Source organism: Bos indicus x Bos taurus, chromosome 4, assembly GCF_003369695.1.
Source record: "Bos indicus x Bos taurus breed Angus x Brahman F1 hybrid chromosome 4, Bos_hybrid_MaternalHap_v2.0, whole genome shotgun sequence".
Lineage (NCBI taxonomy): Eukaryota > Metazoa > Chordata > Mammalia > Artiodactyla > Bovidae > Bos > Bos indicus x Bos taurus.
Genome location: NC_040079.1, coordinates 107,143,814 through 107,162,430, shown reverse-complemented (window position 1 = coordinate 107,162,430; position 18,617 = coordinate 107,143,814). Strand labels below are relative to the sequence as shown.

The 18,617-nt window shown below is 40.1% G+C and overlaps 1 protein-coding gene across 1 annotated transcript in view; it reads right to left on the bottom strand.

Annotated features, from left to right (window-relative positions):
- The window catches only part of PON3 (paraoxonase 3), a 37,598-nt gene that overhangs the window by 9,685 nt on the left and 9,296 nt on the right, over nucleotides 1-18,617 (bottom strand). Inside the window, 3 exon segments of the mRNA XM_027540124.1 lie at nucleotides 7,884-8,010; nucleotides 11,562-11,727; nucleotides 17,614-17,669. Coding sequence (XP_027395925.1) covers nucleotides 7,884-8,010; nucleotides 11,562-11,727; nucleotides 17,614-17,669 — 349 coding nt within the window.

Here is an 18,617-nt window from a genome sequence, read left to right as displayed (position 1 = left end):
GACTCATTGGAAAAGACTTTGATGCTGGGAGGGATTGTAGGCAAGAGGAGAAGGGGATGGCAGAGGATGAGATGGCTGGATGGCATCACTGACTCGATGGACGTGAGTCTGTGTGAACTCCAGGAGTTGGTTATGGACAGGGAGGCCTGGCATGCTGTGATTCATGGGTAGCAAAGAGTCGGACATGACTGAGTGACTGATCTGATCTGATCTAATGGAAGGGAAGGGACTTCCCGGGTGGATCATAGTCCCTTCCCTTCCATAGGAGTCAGCAAAAACAGATAAGTTTACAGATAAACCCCAAATCTAAATCTGTTAGCTTGTGAATGTTAATAGTAGTTATCTGTGGTGGTCATAGTGCAGTTCTGGTTCTCTTCTTTCTTGAATTAGGCTTCTCCATGCCCTTGGATTTAGGCACAGCCATGTGACTTGCTCTGGCCAATGAAAATGAAATGATATATTAGCTTCTGAGATGGGAGTCTTTGAGAGCCAGAATGCTTCCCTCACTCTCCCACAGTAACCAGCAACTTTTCTGATAAAGTGTGGTCCTCTCTTAGGGTTCTACATGCGGACACCATACAACTGACTTCCTGAATCTACAGTGGACATAGCATGAGTGAGAAAACGAAACAACTTCATGGTTTGAGCTGTGAAAGAGTTAGGGGTTTTCTTTTCTATTATTGTACCAAGACCCAGATCAGTCTGACCTTTATACTTTCTCTGCATAGGTGGGATTATGAGTGTTATTCTTTCTTATTTATGTTCTTCAATACCATTAAAAATTTTAAATGAAGCAAGTCTTACTCTTACAACAAAAGTCAATAAAAACAAAGTCAGTTCCATTTTGGAAAAGAAAAAGAGAGATGACTTGAAAAAAAATGCAAGAAAAACAATGGAACTTTGTGTGTGTGCGTGAAGCTCCTTTATGCAGCAACTTTGTAAAATATACAATATGTCAGTAAGTTTAATGTGCCACCCTTTCCCGTGGTATACATGATTTTTAAATTTTTTTATTTTATATTAGAGTATAGTCAGTTAACAATGATGTTAGTTGCAGGTGTATAACAAAGTGATTCAGTTACACCTATACAAGTTTAGACTTAATTCAGGAAAGAAAAATTTGGATGAATCAGGAGCTACTTTGAGGTTTTGGTGTATAATGATTTTCCCAAGTTTGTTGGGCTACTTCTCTTTTAGGTCTCAGTTTACGCAGTCCTTCTTCCAAGAGGTATTGCCCAACACCATAGACTAAGTTAAACTCCCTCATATTATGTCCTGTAGCACTTTCTTCCACCTCTTGAAATGCCTTGTCATTGTGTTTATCAGGGCATCTCTCAAAGTCCTCAAAGCCCACCTGCTCTGTTCCAGCTGGCACTGCTTCACCCTGCTCTGCATGGGACCTGACATAATTCCACAGTGTACCCTTCTAATGCCTTGCGCATGTCTGTTATGGGCCTCTTACTCCTACTTCCAGGCTTCCAGATTGTTATCAAAGCACAGGATATCACCAGATTTGCCTGCGTAAGGAGCTATGTGTAGGAATTAACAACCCTTGAAGCAAACCTTTGACTACTGAAAGATGGGGCTGGTGGGTAAATTCCTCTTCCTTTCTTATCTTGACTAGACTGTCTTGAAATGATGCCTGTGTTGCTTGTTGGAGGGCAATCGCATGATTTCAAGTAGTCAGTCACACTTAGCAGTGGCTGGCTGGACAAATATATTTACTATAGACTCTCTTCTGTATTTGTTCAGTTCAGTTTAGTTGCTCAGTCGTGTTTGACTCTTTGCAACCCCATGAACTGTAGCACGCCTGGCCTCCCTGTCCATCACCAACTCCCAGAGTTTACTCAAACTCATGTCCATTGAGTCAGTGATGCCATCCAACCATCTCATCCTCTGTCGTCCCCTTCTCCTCCTGCCTTCAATCTTTCCCAGCATCAGGTCTTTTCCAATAAGTCAGTGACTGGTTGGATCTCCTTGCAGTCCAAGGGACTCTAAGAGTATCTCCAACACAACAGTTCAAAAGCATCAATTATTAAGTGCTCAGCTTTCTTTATAGTACAACTCTCACATCCATAAATGATAACTAGAAAAACCATAGCTTTGACTAGATGGACCTTTGTTGGCAAAGTAATGTCTCTGCTTTTGAATATGCTGTCTAGGTTGGTCATAGCTTTTCTTCCAAGGAGTAAGCGTCTTTTAATTTCATGGCTGCAGTCACCATCTGCAGTAATTTTAGAGGCCCCCAAAATAAAGTCTGTCATTGTTTCCCTATCTATTTGCCATGCAGTGATGGGACCAGATGCCATGATCTTAGTTTTCTGAATGTTGAGTTTTAAGCCAACTTTTTCACTCTCCTCTTTTACTTTTATCAAAAGGCTCTTTAGTTCTTCTTTGCTTTCTGCCATAAGGATGGTGTCATCTGTATATCTGAGGTTATTGATATTTCTCCTGGAAATCTTGATTCCAGCTTGTGCTTCCTCCAGCCCAGCGTTTCTTGTGATGTACTCTGCATATAAGTTAAATAAGCCGGGTAACAACATATAGCTTTGACATACTCCTTTCCCTATTTGGAACCAGTCTGTTGTTCCATGTCCAGTTCTAACTGTTGCTTCCTGACCTGCATACAGATTTCTTAGGAGGCAGGTCAGGTGGTCTGGTATTCCCATCTCTTTCAGAATTTCCCACAGTTTATTGTGATCCACATAGTCAAAGGCTTTGGCATAGTCTCTTGTGAATAGTGCTGCTGTAAAAAGGTTACCACAAGCTGGGAGGCTTAAGACAACAGAGATTTGTTGTCTCATTTGCTGTCTGTCTTCTTCTAAGGACATCAATTGTATTGGATTAAAGGCAGGCTCTAATATAGCCTCATCTTAACTAATTACATCTACAAACATCCTATTTCCAAATAAGGTCATGTTTTGATGTATGGGAAGGGGGTTAAAATTTCAACTTATCTTTTTGAAGGGACACAGTTCAACCTATGACACTGCCCTTCCCCTGCCTCAGGTTGGTCTCTGATTTTTGTATCCTGGGGTGGTCCTCCCTAATAAAGGAATTGTGTCTCGAGTTTTCCCTCCAGCTATGCCGAGGAGCTATTCCCATGAGATGACATTGTTGCATTTGGTCCTCACAATCACCAGGTAGGTAATCAGGCCTGTGAGAAAATCCCCATTTTGCTGAAGAACACTGAAGCACAGGTTAAGGGGTTGGTCCATAGTTTCTCAGTTACCTTGTGGCAGTCCTAGTCCCCACCATGCCTCAGAACCCAACACGACACATCATGGGAGAAGTCAACAACGTTAAGTTCTCTTACTTCCTCCCCTCTGCTTTTGTTGCCCCCTAATTCTGTTTGGAGACATTAAAATATGTCGTTGAGAAAGAGAGCAAAGGAGAGAAGATGAATTTCATTCCTTTGCTTTCCCTACTCGTCTACCTGAGGCGAAGATGTACCTCTACTGTTTTAGAACCAGTCTTTTAATGCTGAGTCTGTTTTATAAAAGATTCTTTGTAGTTCATTACAGGCTCGGAACAGGCAACCTAGCCCATAAAAAAACTTAGAATTTTTCTCAAAGATGTTCACCACAGTGAGTAACAGCCCAGCTTTGAATTCAGATGGGTCAAGGTTTACACCTAATTCAGCCACTTACAAGTTATATAACTTGGGGAAGTAACTTGGCCCCAAACTGCTCTAAGTGTGTTTACTACTGCTGTTACTAAAGGCAGTTGTGAGAAGAGGTGGATCAGGTATTTTGGCACAATGCCTGGCACATAGTCAACATTTGATAAGTGTGAATTTGTATATGTGCCTCCAGGCCTCCCCCCCCCCCCCCCCCCCCCCCCCCCCCCCCCGCCCTTCAAATTCTACTTTAAAGCTTTGATTGAACAAAGGAATGGTCCTTCTGGAGGCTGGTTATAACACCCAGTGGGTGTGGCTTTCAGATTACAACCTACAAGGACAACTAGAGGGTGTGGGTGTTTAAAGAGTCCAATAGCAGGTACTGCACTGCTGTGTTACCAAAGATGGAATTAGAGTTTGGGAATCTAAATGAGCACCTTTATAGGATTAAAATGCTTTCCAAAAATTAGAGATATTCAGTATTAAACACAGCAATTTCTAGTGAGGTGCAGGGCAGTGTCACCATGGGAACCTTTAGAAAGGTTTAGAAAAAAAAAAAAAAAACACTTCAAAACAAAAGTTTAAGATAGCCTACTCTTTAGAGAAGAGCTAACATTTATCCTACTCAAAAATCTTCCAGAAAATTGCAAAGGAAAGTAAACTTCCAAACTCATTCTATGAGGCCACCATCACCCTAATACCAAAACCTGAAAAAGATGCCACAAAAAAAGAAAACTACAGGCCAATATCACTGATGAACATAGATGCAAAAATCCTTAACAAAATTCTAGCAAACAGAATCCAACAACATATTAAAAAGATCATACATCATGACCAATTGGGCTCTATCCCAGGGATGCAAGGATTCTTCAATATTTGCAAATCAATCAGTGTAATATACCACATTAACATATTGAAAAATAAAAACCATATGATTATCTCAATAGATGCAGAGAAAGCCTTTGACAAAATTCAGCATCCATTTATGATAAAAACTCTCCAGAAACCAGGAATAGAAGGAACATACCTCAACATAATAAAAGCTATATATGACAAACCTGCAGCAAAAATTATCAATAGTGAAAAATTGAAACCATTTCCCGTAAAGTCAGGAACAAGACAAGTGTACCCCCACTCTCACCACTACTATTCAACATAGTTTTGGAAGTTTTTGCCACAGCAATCAGAGCAGGAAAAGATATAAAAGGAATCCAGATTGGAAAAGAAGAAGTAAAACTCTCACTGTTTGCAGATGATATGATCCTATACATAGAAAACCTTAACGACTCCACCAGAAAATTACTAGAGCTAATTAATGAATATAGTAAAGTTGCAGGATATAAAATCAACACACAGAAATCCTTTGCATTCCTATACACCAACAATGAGAAAACATAAAGAGAAATTAAGGAAACAATTCCATTCACCACTGCAATGAAAATAATAAAATACTTATGAATATATCTACCTAAAGAAACTAAAGACCTATATATAGAAAACTATAAAACACTGGTGAAAGAAATCAAAGAGGACACTAATAGATGGGGAAATATACCTTGTTCATGTATCGGAAGAATAAATATAGTGAAAATGAGTATACTACCCAAAGCAATCTATAGATTCAATGCAATCCCTATCAAGCTACCAATGGTATTTTTCACAGAACTAGAATAAATAATTTCACAATTTGTATGGAAATACAAAAAACCTCGAATAGCCAAAGCAATCTTGAGAAAGAAGAATGGAAATGGAGGAATAAACCTGCCTGACTTCAGGCTCTACTACAAAGCCACAGTCATCAAGACAGTATGGTACTGGCACAAAGACAGAAATATAGATCAATAGAACAAAATAGAAAGCCCAGAGATAAATCCATGCACATATGGACACCTTATCTTTGACAAAGGAGGCAATCTTTTTAACAAGTGGTGCTGGGAAAACTGGTCAATGACTTGTAAAAAAATGAAATTAGAACACTTTCTAATGCCATACACAAAAATAAACTCAAAATGGATTAAAGATCTAAATGTAAGGCCAGAAACTATAAAACTCCTAGAGGAAAACATAGGCAAAACACTCTCCAACATAAATCACAGCAGGATCCTCTATGATCCACCTCCCAGAATATTGGAAATAAAAGCAAAAATAAACAAATGGGACCTAATTGAAATTAAAAGCTTCTGCACAACAAAGGAAACTATAAGCAAGGTGAAAAGACAGCCTTCAGAATGGGAGAAAATAATAGCAAACAAAGCAACTGACAAAGAATTAATCTCAAAAATATACAAGCAACTCCTGCAGCTCAATGCCAGAAACATAAATGACCCAATCAAAAAACGGTCCAAAGAACTAAACATTTCTCCAAAGAAGACATACAGATGGCTAACAAACACATGAAAAGATGCTCAATATCATTCATTATTAGAGAAATGCAAATCAAAACCATAATGAGGTACCATTTCATGCCAGTCAGAATGGCTGCTCTCCAAAAGTTTACAAGCAATAAATGCTGGAGAGGGTGTGGAAAAAAGGGAACCCTCTTACACTGTGGGTGGGACTGTAAACTAGTACAGCCACCATGGAGTACAGTGTGGAGATTCCTTAAAAAACTGGAAATAGAACTGCCATATGTCACGCTGTTTATTTAACTTCTATGCAGAGTACATCATGAGAAATGCTGGACTGGAAGAAACACAAGCTGGAATCAAGATTGCCGGGAGAAATATCAATAACCTCAGATATGCAGATGACACCACCCTTATGGCAGAAAGTGAAGAGGAACTCAAAAGCCTCTTGATGAAAGTGAAAGTGGAGAGTGAAAAAGTTGGCTTAAAGCTCAACATTCAGAAAACTAAGATCATGGCATCCGGTCCCACTACTTCATGGGAAATAGATGGAGAAACAGTGGAAACAGTGTCAGACTTTATTTTTCTGGGCTCCAAAATCACTACAGATGGTGACTGCAGCCATGAAATTAAAAGACGCTTACTCCTTGGAAGGAAAGTTATGACCAACCTAGATAGCATATTGAAAAGCAGAGACATTACTTTGCCAACAAAGGTTCGTCTAGTCAAGGCTATGGTTTTTCCTGTGGTCATGTATGGATGTGAGAGTTAGACTGTGAAGAAGGCTGAGCGCTGAAGAATTGATGCTTTTGAACTGTGGTGTTGAAGACTCTTGAGAGTCCCTTGGACTGCAAGGAGATCCAACCAGTCCATTCTGAAGGAGATCAGCCCTGAGATTTCTTTGGAAGGAATGATGCTAAAGCTGAAACTCCAGTACTTTGGCCACCTCATGCGAAGAGTTGACTCATTGGAAAAGACTCTGATGCTGGGAGAGATTGGGGGCAGGAGGAGAAGGGGGCAACAGAGGAGGAGATGGCTGGATGGCATCACTGACTCGATGGACGTGAGTCTGTGTGAACTCTGGGAGTTGGTGATGGACAGGGAGGCCTGGCATGCTGCGATTCATGGTGTTGCAAAGAGTCGGACATGACTGAGTGACTGATCTGATCTGATGACCCAGCAATCCCACTGCTGGTCATACATACCAAGGAAACCAGAATCGAAAGATACATGTGTACCCCAGTGTTCATCGCAGCACTGTTTATAATAGCCAGGACATGGAAGCAACCTAGATGTCCATCAGCAGACGAATGGATAAGAAAGCTGTGGTACATATACACAACGGAATATTACTCAGCTATTAAAAAGAATACATTTGAATCGGTTCTATTGGGGTGGATGAAACTGGAGCCTATTATACAGAGTGAAGTAAGCCAGAAAGGAAAACACCAATACAGTATACTAACGCATATATATGGAATTTAGAAAGATGGTAATGATAACCCTGTATGAGAGATAGCAAAAGAGACATAGATGTGTAGAACAGTCTTTTGGACTCTTGGGAGAGGGCAAGGGTGGGATGATTTGGGAGAATGCCATTGAAACATGTATATTATCATATGTGAAACGGATCACCAGTCCAGGTTCCATGCATGATACAGGGTGCTCGGGGCTGGTGCACTGGGATGACCCAGAGGGATGGGATGGGGAGGGAGGTGGGAGGGGCATTCAGGATGGGGAATACATGTACACCTGTGGTGGATTCATGTCAATGTATGACAAAACCAATACAATATTGTAAAGTAATTAGCCTCCAAAAAAATAAAAAAAAAAATAATAATAAGACAGCCTGCTGAACTAAGAAAACAAAGCACACAGCAGAGGCGCAAAATAAATAGAAGTGCAAAATAATTCCATACCTTTTGAGAAGTTCGTGTTTTATAGTTTTCAGGTATACCAAAGAACGTTGTTGTTCTTCAAATTTAAATATCTCCACGGTGGAGTCCATGTGGGGATGATTCACAACATAAAGATATACAGTTTGGTCTAAATTGGAAAAAAGGCATAATTTCCAAGAAGTTGGCTTCTATTTCAACTATTTTAGACATAGTATAGAACTTGATTATGTCCAAGGATTTTTCTTATACACATCTTGTATCTGATCCCCACAACCCATCTGATGTAAGTCAAACAAATGCCAGAATCCCCGTTTTATTGAAGAAACTGACACTCAGTAGGTTAATGACTTATGAGCAATTTTACCAACACCCAATGGCAAAGTCAAGCCCAGATATTTCTGCAATGCTCCCTTCAACCTCACCTGCACATCCTCTCTAACAGGAAGCCACAGAGCTACCATGGTGCATAAACACAGATGTGGTTTCCCCAAGTGGCCCTTCAACAAACAGAAGTGGGTACAGGCAAATGAAGCTTTCCCGAGAATTCTTTTCTATGAGAAAAGCCTACATTGCAACACACATTCAAGAGGTATCAGGCCTGAGTAAACATATCAAACACCTCCCAGTTGGAGAATGAACCTCTAACACAAGTCACCCTACCTGAGGTTGCAGAAACGGTATTTATTTGTGAACCCAACGGATGTGAAATGTAAATATGAGTGTAGGAGAAGATAGATTAGCCAGTTCTAGGTTATAACCAGCTTCAGGAATGTTCACCTGTCTGTTCTCATACTGGAATGTGAACTGCTGTGAAGTGAACCAGATTAAGGTACTCTGGCTTGTCAGAGTAGTCTTTTCTAACTTACCAGGAGCTCTAAATCAGATGAGCTCCAGAGTTTGAAAAAACCTGGGCCCATGCTTCCACTCAGGACTGGATCTGCATTCATCTCCTCAGTTCCCTTCTTGGGGTTTCCAGTTACGCAGTAGAGCAAGCTGGAAGCTGGAGCTCTGAGATGTGGGGCTTATCCTCAGGGCCCCTGAAACACATGGGCAGCTTTATCTGAATTAAGGAAAAGTGCTCCCTCACAGATGAACCTTTCTTTTGGTCTGACCCAACTCTGTTCCAGGGACTTGACAGGGGACAAGTAGGATTTAGTCCCCACATCGCCCTTCAACAAGACACTCTTGCTGGTTACAGCATGAAAAATATATGTGCTGCCCTGGCTTTACCCCCTTCTTAAGACCTTTTTTTCATTTAAGAGATGCCTGGTGAGAAGACTTTTGTTCTCTATCTTCTCATGCATGCCAATTTATGTATAATGTTTTGGCCTTGTGAATTAAATACATAATTAAGGGAGGTCACTAACGAATAAAATAAGATGTTAATAATAATACACTCAACTTCTGAAAACCTGATTATATGCCTGAGGATTAATCAGTAAATGGTCCTAGCTTAAAAAAAAAAAAACAACTTTCACTTCTGAAAGTGATGGGAATCATATGATGAATTTTTAGAAGGGAGTGACATGACCACATTTGCACAGAAAATAACTACTTGCTTATAAAATGATTTGAAGTGATATAAGAGGGCAAGTACCATCAGGGGCCACTGCAGAATCTAGGAAAGACATGCTGGGGATCTGGACTGGGATGGTGCAGGAAGGATAGGGAGAGGTGAGCAGCTTGGAGAGTTCTGTGAGGGGTGGATTGGACAGAACATTGTAAATAGTCAACTGAATGGGGCAGGGAGAGCAGAAGAGTCAAGGTTGGGCCCAGTGTTTTATTTTGAGGAATAAATTATATATGAAAGTACTTTATGAACTGAAGAACAATATAAAACTGTTAGGTACAATTATCTTTTAAAGAAGAGCTTGCTAAGCAAATACACATCATATATTATTATAGATTTCAGGGGGAATATTTAGCTTAGTAAAAGACCCTGATGCACAGGAAGATTGAAGGCAAGAGGAGAAGGGGACGACAGAGGATGAGGTGGTTGGATGGCATCACTGACTCAATAGACATGAGTTTGAGCAAGCTCCAGGAGATGGTAAAGAACAGGGAAGCCTGGTATGCTGCAGTCGATGGGGTCGCAAAGAGTTGGACATGACTGAGTGACTGAACGATAACAAAAATAGCTTTGAGCTATTTAAAAGGTACCCATTTATTTAAAAATTAGCAAGTCTCTATTGGTTCAGATGAAAGGAATGAAACAGATCAATTGGATAAGTGGACTGAGATAATTATTAATAATTTTTTTGCTCACTGAAATTACTCTAGCAAATTTATATTTAACAATGCATTGTAACTCCAATATGTAATTGGAAAAATTAAAACACCATTCATTCAAAAATTTTGATTTGCAACACTTTCATTTCTCCTCCTTTTCATGTCATTACTACTAGAGAGGTTTCATTCTTCTGTAGACACACAAATATTTAAAAATTGTTAGTCTGGACTTATACACTATAAAGAAAAATAATATTTTAAAGCATATATATAGTGTATTCATAATTATGCTCAGTTTTCTGTGACAGCTTTTTTGAGATATAATTCATTTGCCATTAAACTCACACTTTGAAAATGCACAGTTTAGTGTTTTTAATGTATTCACAGAGTTGTCTAGCCATAGCCACTATCTAGTTCCAGAATATTTTCATCACTCCCCCAAAGAAACCCCATATCCATTGGCTGTCACACCCCATTCCCCACTCTCCTGAGTCCCTGCCAACCATGAATCTACTTTTTGTCTCTATAAATGTACCTGTTCTGAACATTTAATATAAGTGGAATCATACAGCATGTGGCATTTAGTGACTGAGTTCTTTCACTTAGGGTAATGCTTACGGTGTTCATCAGTACTTCATTTATTTTTATTGCCAAATAATATTCCATCTCACTTCCTTGGTGGTGTTTTTTTCTTTATTTAGTTCATCTTAATAGAAGTGTATGACCTGGTATTTTATTATTTTTTAATAAACTTTTTACTTTTTCTTAGAGCATAGCCAATTAACAATGTTGTGATAGTTTAAAGTGAACAGCAAATGGACTCAGCCACACACATACATGTATCCATTATCCACCAAACTCTGTCCCATCCAGGCTGCCACACAACCTTGAGCAGAGTTACCCGTGGTATACTGGTTGTATCTTCTGAAGATTTTATTTTTGATCATGTCTAATTCATCCATTGTTTTCTTTTATGTTGTTTTATAATGTCACATCTTCGCTTTCACTTTTCACTTTCATGCATTGGAGAAGGAAATGGCAACTCACTCCAGTGTTCTTGCCTGGAGAATCCCAGGGACCGGGGAGCCTAGTGGGCTGCCGTCTGTAGGGTCACACAGAGTCGGACACGACTGAAGAGACTTAGCAGCAGCAGCAGCAGCAGCAGCATGATGTCACATGATTATTTTCAAAGGGTCTTTAATTTATATGTTAGATTTCTGAGAACAACATTCAGACTGGTTTTGATGGTGAGATGAAAAGGGAATAGGAGAAAGAGTTTGACCACAATCTAATCTTCCCCTCTTTCATGCAATTAAAAAAGTGTTTTGATATACATTTATTATCTCACAAATATATACCTTTATGGTAAAATAGCATCTTCCCTCCTTTGACATACATGCTGGGTAGTTTGAGGATGAGTGGTTTGGTATTTCCCTCATTTCCCCTTATTCTTAAGCATTCAGGTTTTACCTTTGTCAATGAAAGTACTCATTCCATGTGGATTAAAGGATGCTTTGTCAAAACCATCACTGATGTTTAATTCCTGGACCCTAGGGTTTTGCTCATTTAAATCCATCAAGAAGATTCATCCTGGCTCATCTGGTGCAAGGTCTGGCATGCCTGGATATTTTAATCCCTTTAAGAAACAGAGAAACAAAAATGTTCAAAGCTCTACATTTCTTTTATAGATTTCTGGGATTTTTTTACACTGTCAGGTGTTGCCATTATCTGATTTGAAGGATTACCAGTGTCATCCAAGCCATTGGGAATGGGAATATGGGAAGAACCTATCTTCAGTTTTTAATATATAGAGAGAGGAGGTTAAGCCAAAGAGCATAATATAAGAGACTAAGCTGAATAACTTTGTTTGAGTCCCTTAACCTGCCTAAGCTACAGGTTACTTATTTATAAAATGTGGAAGTTAAAATATTTAATTACTGAGGTTCTTTCTAGTCCTAGGGTGTATGGTTTCATTGCACTGCTCCCACCCTCAGTTCAGTTCAGTTCAGTTGCTCAGTCGTGTCCGACTCTTTGTGACCCCATGAACTGCAGCACGCCAGGCCTTCCTGTCCATCACCAACTCCTGGAGTCCACCCAAATCCATGTCCATCGAGTTGGTGGTGCCATCCAACCATCTCATCCTCTGTCGTCCCCTTCTCCTCCTGCCCTCAATCTTTCCCAGCATCAGGGTCTTTTCAAATGAGTCAGCTCTTTGCATCAGGTGGCCATGAAACTGGTTCTCCTATTAATTCTTAGCTGATCCTACTCTTTGCCATTATATAATATAACAATGTAGGGTGAGAGCATTGTTACACCCTGCATTGTTATATTATGTAATGACAAAGGTAGGATCAGCTAAGAATTAATAGGAGAACCAGTTTCATTGAGTTGACTATTTCTGACCTGTTTGGTTCCTACAGATTGGTCCAAAGATTTGAATGTGAATCCTTTTCTCCAAATACTGTAAAACGTTCATTCCAGTAACTTGTACAGTGGCTGTTTCTACTGGAAGGACCAGGTATTTATCAACCAATAATAGGTGTCCTGAATGTACTGGACCTTTGCTGCATCCAAGGTCACTGTGTCAAAACTTAGGATTGGTTTATTCTATACTAATTATAAAACTCAGCCTACTTCCTCCTTGTATCCTTCCTCTATCACTCTGATGTATGTAAACATCAACAACCTTGTATATTTTCTTGTACACTCATGTCTACTTATACCCAGTTTAAATTCTTTCCTTCTTTCTCTTTCTTTCTACTCTAACTTCTCCCTTGCACTCTCTCTCCCCTTCCTCCCTCCCTCTCTTACACACACACACACACACACACACACACACACACACACTCATACTATTCTTGGCCTTTCCATTGCTTCACCCCTGATCTCTGGGAGAGTAGGTCTTCAGTTCCAAATTTGTTGTTGTTGAGTCACTCAGTTGTGTCCAACTCTGTGACCCCATGGACTACAGCAAATAACTCTGCCTATATCTTCAAACTTTTCTTAGAATAGTCCTTCTATGCTTAAGTCTTATGAGAAACCTGGCTTTCCTCAGATAATACCAGCCACTGAAGCCCATCGGTGGAAGGGCTATTCCCTCTATCATTCATCCTCCTTAAGTGACCACACCTAGAGGACAGATCAGCATGCCCCTGTTGTTGTTGTTCAGTTGCTAAGTCATGTCTGACTCTTTGCAACCCCATGGCTGCAGCAGGCCTGGCTTCCCTGTCCTTTGCTATCTCCAGGACTTTGCTCAAACTCTTGTCCATTGAGTCGATGATGTCATATAGTCATCTCATCTTCTGTCATGCCCTTCTCCTGCCCTTAATCTTTCCCAGCATCAGGGTCTTTTCCACTGAGTCAGCTCTTCTCAGCAGGTGGCCAAAGTATTGGAGCTTCAGCTCAGCATCAGTTCTTTCAATGAACATTCAGGGTTGATTTCCTTTAGGATTGACTGGTTTGATCTCCTTGCAGTCCAAGGGACTCTCAAGAGTCTTCTCTAGCACCACAGTTTAAAAGCATCAATTCTTTGGTGCTCAGCCTTCTTTATGGTCCAACTCTCACATCCATACATGACTACTGGAAAAACCATAGCTTTGACTATGCACACCTTTTTTGGCAAAATGATGTCTCTGCTTTTTAATACACTGTCTAGGTTTGTCAGATTTTCTTCCAAAGAATAAGTGTCTTTTAACAGCCCTGAGCTATGCACTTCTGCTTCCAGACCTTGAATCTTGCCATCATCAGTTAAGAACCTGTCTTCTAAGAAAGACTCACTCTTTGCTCACTGCTTCCTTATCAAATTCTCTATCAAATCTCTTTGCCCTGTTCTAACTTTTATATAGGGCTCTTGTAAAATCCCATGGACGGAGGAGCCTGGTAGACTGCAGTCCATGGGGTCTCTAAGATTTGGACATGACTGAGAGACTTCAGTTTCACTTTTCACTTTCATGCATTGGAGAAGAAAATGGCAACCCACTCCAGTGTTCTTGCCTGGAGAATCCCAGGAATGGGGGAGCCTGGTGGGCTGCTGTATATGGGGTCACACAGAGTCAGACATGACTGAAACGACTTAGCAGCAGCAGCAGCAGCAGTCTAAAATCAGGTTGAAAAACACTACGAAGTTATCATCTCAACTTCAACCAGACATTTAATATTCTTTATCAATATTTGTGTTTATTCTAATATGTAAACTACTGTGTATCTCTAAGTATCTCTTCTGGATTTATAGACCACACCATCTTTCTGTATTCTCAGTGGATGACTTTACCTCCTTTTTCACTGAAAAAAAATCCATGCCATTCAACATGAATTTCCTCATTCCCTTCTTTCTACCTCAGTTTATTCTTCAGTTTTATCCATTCTCATCCTTTCTCTCTCTTTTCTAAGGAAAGAATATCCTTCTGTTCTTAGTTAATTCCCTGATCTCTGGGGTCTGTCTTTAGAATTCACCACTCATTCGTCACCAATGTCCCCTTCTTTTACCTGAAAAATTGCTCATTTCTCTTTCCCTGAAATAAATATTTTCCAACTTTACTACTTCAAACAGGCATTTTTCTCACCTTCCTTCACTGTCAAATTTTTTAGAAACATCACTTGACCTTGTTGCCTTGGTTTGAATTGCTCCAACTGTTAATTCTCTGGAATCCATATTCTACCGGTTTGTAGAAATACCTCTATAAAGATCATATCAACGGCCTCCAAAATGTCTCAATAATCCTTCCATATCTCCTTGTCTGTATCTCTTGGCATTTGACACTATGGTAGAACTTTTATTTCTTATCAAAAAATCAAAAGTAGAATTTCCACATAGAATTACTGCTTCTTTTCCTGCCCTTCCCTCCCTCTGTCCTCCTCCATCCCTCCCTTCTCATTCTGCACTCTTCCCTTGCAGAGCTCATTCATAAGGTTTCAGGTATTTCTTCTACATTAGTAATTATCAAATATGCACATTTTCCTGGAACCTCTCTATGGAGCCCTAGCTTGCATCCCAACTTCTTCCTAAAGGCAGTTCAAAATCAAATGATCAAAATCAAAATCATCTCTCCTCAAATACTTGCTCTCATTTGTATCTATTCTCTGTTAAGGGAATCACTGCTCTCCCCAATATCAGGCCATACAATTGAGACTCCAAATCTCTTTCCTTCATAGTCAATTTGTCACTAAGTCCAGTGGCACAAATAGTGGTGACATTCGGGGAAAGATGTCAGAGACACCCAGTTCTTCCCATTTTCACTTGAGGTAAATCTTCTCTTTTCACATAAGGAAAATTAAGCCCCGAGAAGTGAAATGCCTAATCACTCAGATCAGTAGTTGTACAGTGATGTACAACTTTTCCCCACACCATTAAGAAAGGTTTAACAGTAGATAATATTATATCGCTCAAGAAAGAACCCCACAGCAAGTACCGTGGGAGCTTGGAGGAATGTGAGGGCACTGCCAACTGGTAGAAGGATCAGGTGCTCTGGAAATGGAAATGATCTGATTGGGAAATAAGGGTGGAGCACGGCAGAGATGAATGAAACTCTTTGCATATGCTTGGTTTTCTGTTTAAAGCAGTTAGGTAAGAATTTTGGCATGGATTGCAATTATTTTGATACCATTCCCCCCTGAAAATGGCAAAAATGACCTGGGTGTGCAGGCATCTTATTTCCACCAACAGACTACAGGTACGTGTGGACAAGCATTGAACTCCTCCACTGCCCTCATTCACCAGCACACACATTCAGTAAGCAGCCAAGCACCTATGTATGCCAGACACTGTGGCAGGTGCAGCATGGCAACCTGCTGACAACCAACAGACACTCCAAGTCCTGTCTCAGAAGGACTGAAATCCAGGGAGGCAGCACCAAGCAAGCCCATCACATAGGGGGAGGCATCTAAGACACTACCCACAGGGAAACTATGGGGGCACAGAAGAGCCACCTTGCCCAGAAACAGAGTGTTAGGGATATTCCTGAGGAATTAAAGTTCCACTACAGTGAGCCCTCATAGGGAACAAGGAGTTAGATGGCAACATGTGAGGAAGGGAGTAATCTTGCTGGCAAAAAAACCTTACCTTCAAGTCCCAAGGTAAGGAAGCAAATAGCCTGCTTGGCACCTCTAAATAGACTAAAAATATCTATCACACACAATTACTCCCTAAATCAGCAGCTTCCAAACATGTTCTAGGATGGCAGGAAAGGGCAGTAGGAGGTGACCAAGAAGAACAAGGACTTGAATTTATTGCAGTACAGCAAGATTAAAAATAAGCAAAGAACATTATCCTTATCCTATAAGAATGAGTTGTTTGTTATTTTGCAAAAAAAGCTAACGTTTCTCATAGAATTATTTGTGATGACAATCTCTACTTGCTGAATAACAAGAATTCAGTACGCTTACCTCTAGTGAAAATATTAATAGAAAAGAAACATACAGTAGGAACTACATATCTCCTAGCCATAAAATAATTGTTTTTAAAGGTCTGTTGGGCATCACATTGAAAATCTAAATTGACGGTAGGTAGTTTAAATCAACAAAGAAAAAGCTTTTCTACACAGCTTTCGTTTTTGGAGGAAAACGAAAGACATAAAATCCTTCCCACCCACCTACCCTAACATATAGCACACCAGCAGCAATTTAAAATGCATATTGACTATAGACCCTGACTATACTGAAGAATTTAGAAATTGGGACCATTAAGGAATATTTTATGGGCCCCCCTTTTGGCCAAAAAGACATAGATTTTTAAAATGTGTTATTTGATAGTATTTTATTGGCCCAAATGGAATATTAGAACATGCAATTCCAGCAATCAGAATTCACATTGGAAATGTAATTAATATCTACTTTTTTTTCAAAATCCTAAGTCCCACTCCAAATTGTAACTGATTTAACTAAGTATATGATAATTTTCAATATTTTTACAATATAACATTTTAATTTGTTGAAGTTCAATCCTTCTCATAGCTTCCTAATCATCCCAAACCTGTGAAGGTGGTACTGGAAATAAAATGCATGTTTTTCCCTACTCCTCTTTGAAAGAGCTTTTCTTTAAATGCTGAGGAACCCAAAATGAAAATGCTCTTGGGAAATGCAAAGAAATGCAAGACGGTTATGAATTGAGTAACGTGGCTAACATTCACTCTGCAAACATTTACTGAGTTCCAAACTCAGGCAGGCATGATGAGATGAATACCGATTAGTAAGAAGATGACTTCCAGAAGCTGAGGCTCAGCCAGTAGGGCAATGATGAGGATGGATAGCCACAGAGAAAATCTGGAGCCTCATCTAGGAAGTGAATGGAATTCAATATACACTTATCAGCACTCCCCTGGGTATATAACTGCCCGCCATGGGGTAGGCAAGCCTGGGCACTTCTGTCTTGCCTCACTTAGCCTCTGGAATCCCATTTTGGTGCTTTTAGTTGACTAGTCTGCACACAAGTGGGACACTTGTGTTGGTGACACTTGAGTTGGTGACACTAATGTTCTATCCATACAGCTGTTGACTTGCACATCTGAGGAGCATGGGAAATACTCACATTGGAGATGAAAGCCAGCCCACTAGGAAGGATATCAATATCTTCAGAGCCATTTTCTATTAAAAAAAAAAAAAAGCTGAGGATCAGAAAGATGCATGAATGGTGGCTTAAAAAGTAATTTCACACACAGTCAAGACTTTGAACGTCTTTTGGAAACTACCTTAACTTTTTGAGCTATTTACTTGGGAAACAATATTAACTTTCAGGAATCCTACAAGCATGCTGCTCTCCAGGTCTCCAGGAAAACCCAAGCCAGGTTCCTGAAATACTAAATTCTTCTTCTTCTTCTTTTTTTTAAGAAGTCCATTTTCAGGAGAAAAAATAACTATAAAATAAATTCATATTCTAGATTTATTCTTTAAATAAAAACTCCTAGAGCATGTCCTAAGAGATTCAGCTTTACTTGCCACACAAGACAGATCTATAGACCAAGTGATAACATTTGGAAAGCCATCATTGTGAAGGTCACGTAAAGACTTCTCTGCCAAGTATTTCTCTCCTCTAACTTGTTGTTCAGTTCAGTTCAGTCACTCAGTCATGTCCAACTCTTTGCAACCCCATGAACCGCAACACACCAGGTGTCCTTGTCCATCACCAACTCCCGGAGTCCACCCAAACCCATGTCCATCAAGTCAGTGATGCCATCCAACCATCTCATCCTCTGTCATCCCTTTCTCCTCCTGCCCTCAAACTTGCCCAGCATCAGGGTCTTTTCCAATGAGTCAGCTCTTCGCATCAGGTGGCGAAATATTGGAGTTTCAGCTTCAACATCAGTCCTTCCAATGAACACCCAGGACTGATCGAATTTAGGATGGACTGGTTGGATCTCCTTGCAGTCCAAGGGACTCTCAAGAGTCTTCTCCAACACCCTCAGTTCAAAAGCATCAATTCTTCGGTGCTCAGCTTTCTTTATAGTCCAACTCTCACATCCATACATGACCACTGGAAAAACCATAGCCTTGACTAGATGGACCTTTGTTGCCAAAGTAATGTCTCTGCTTTTT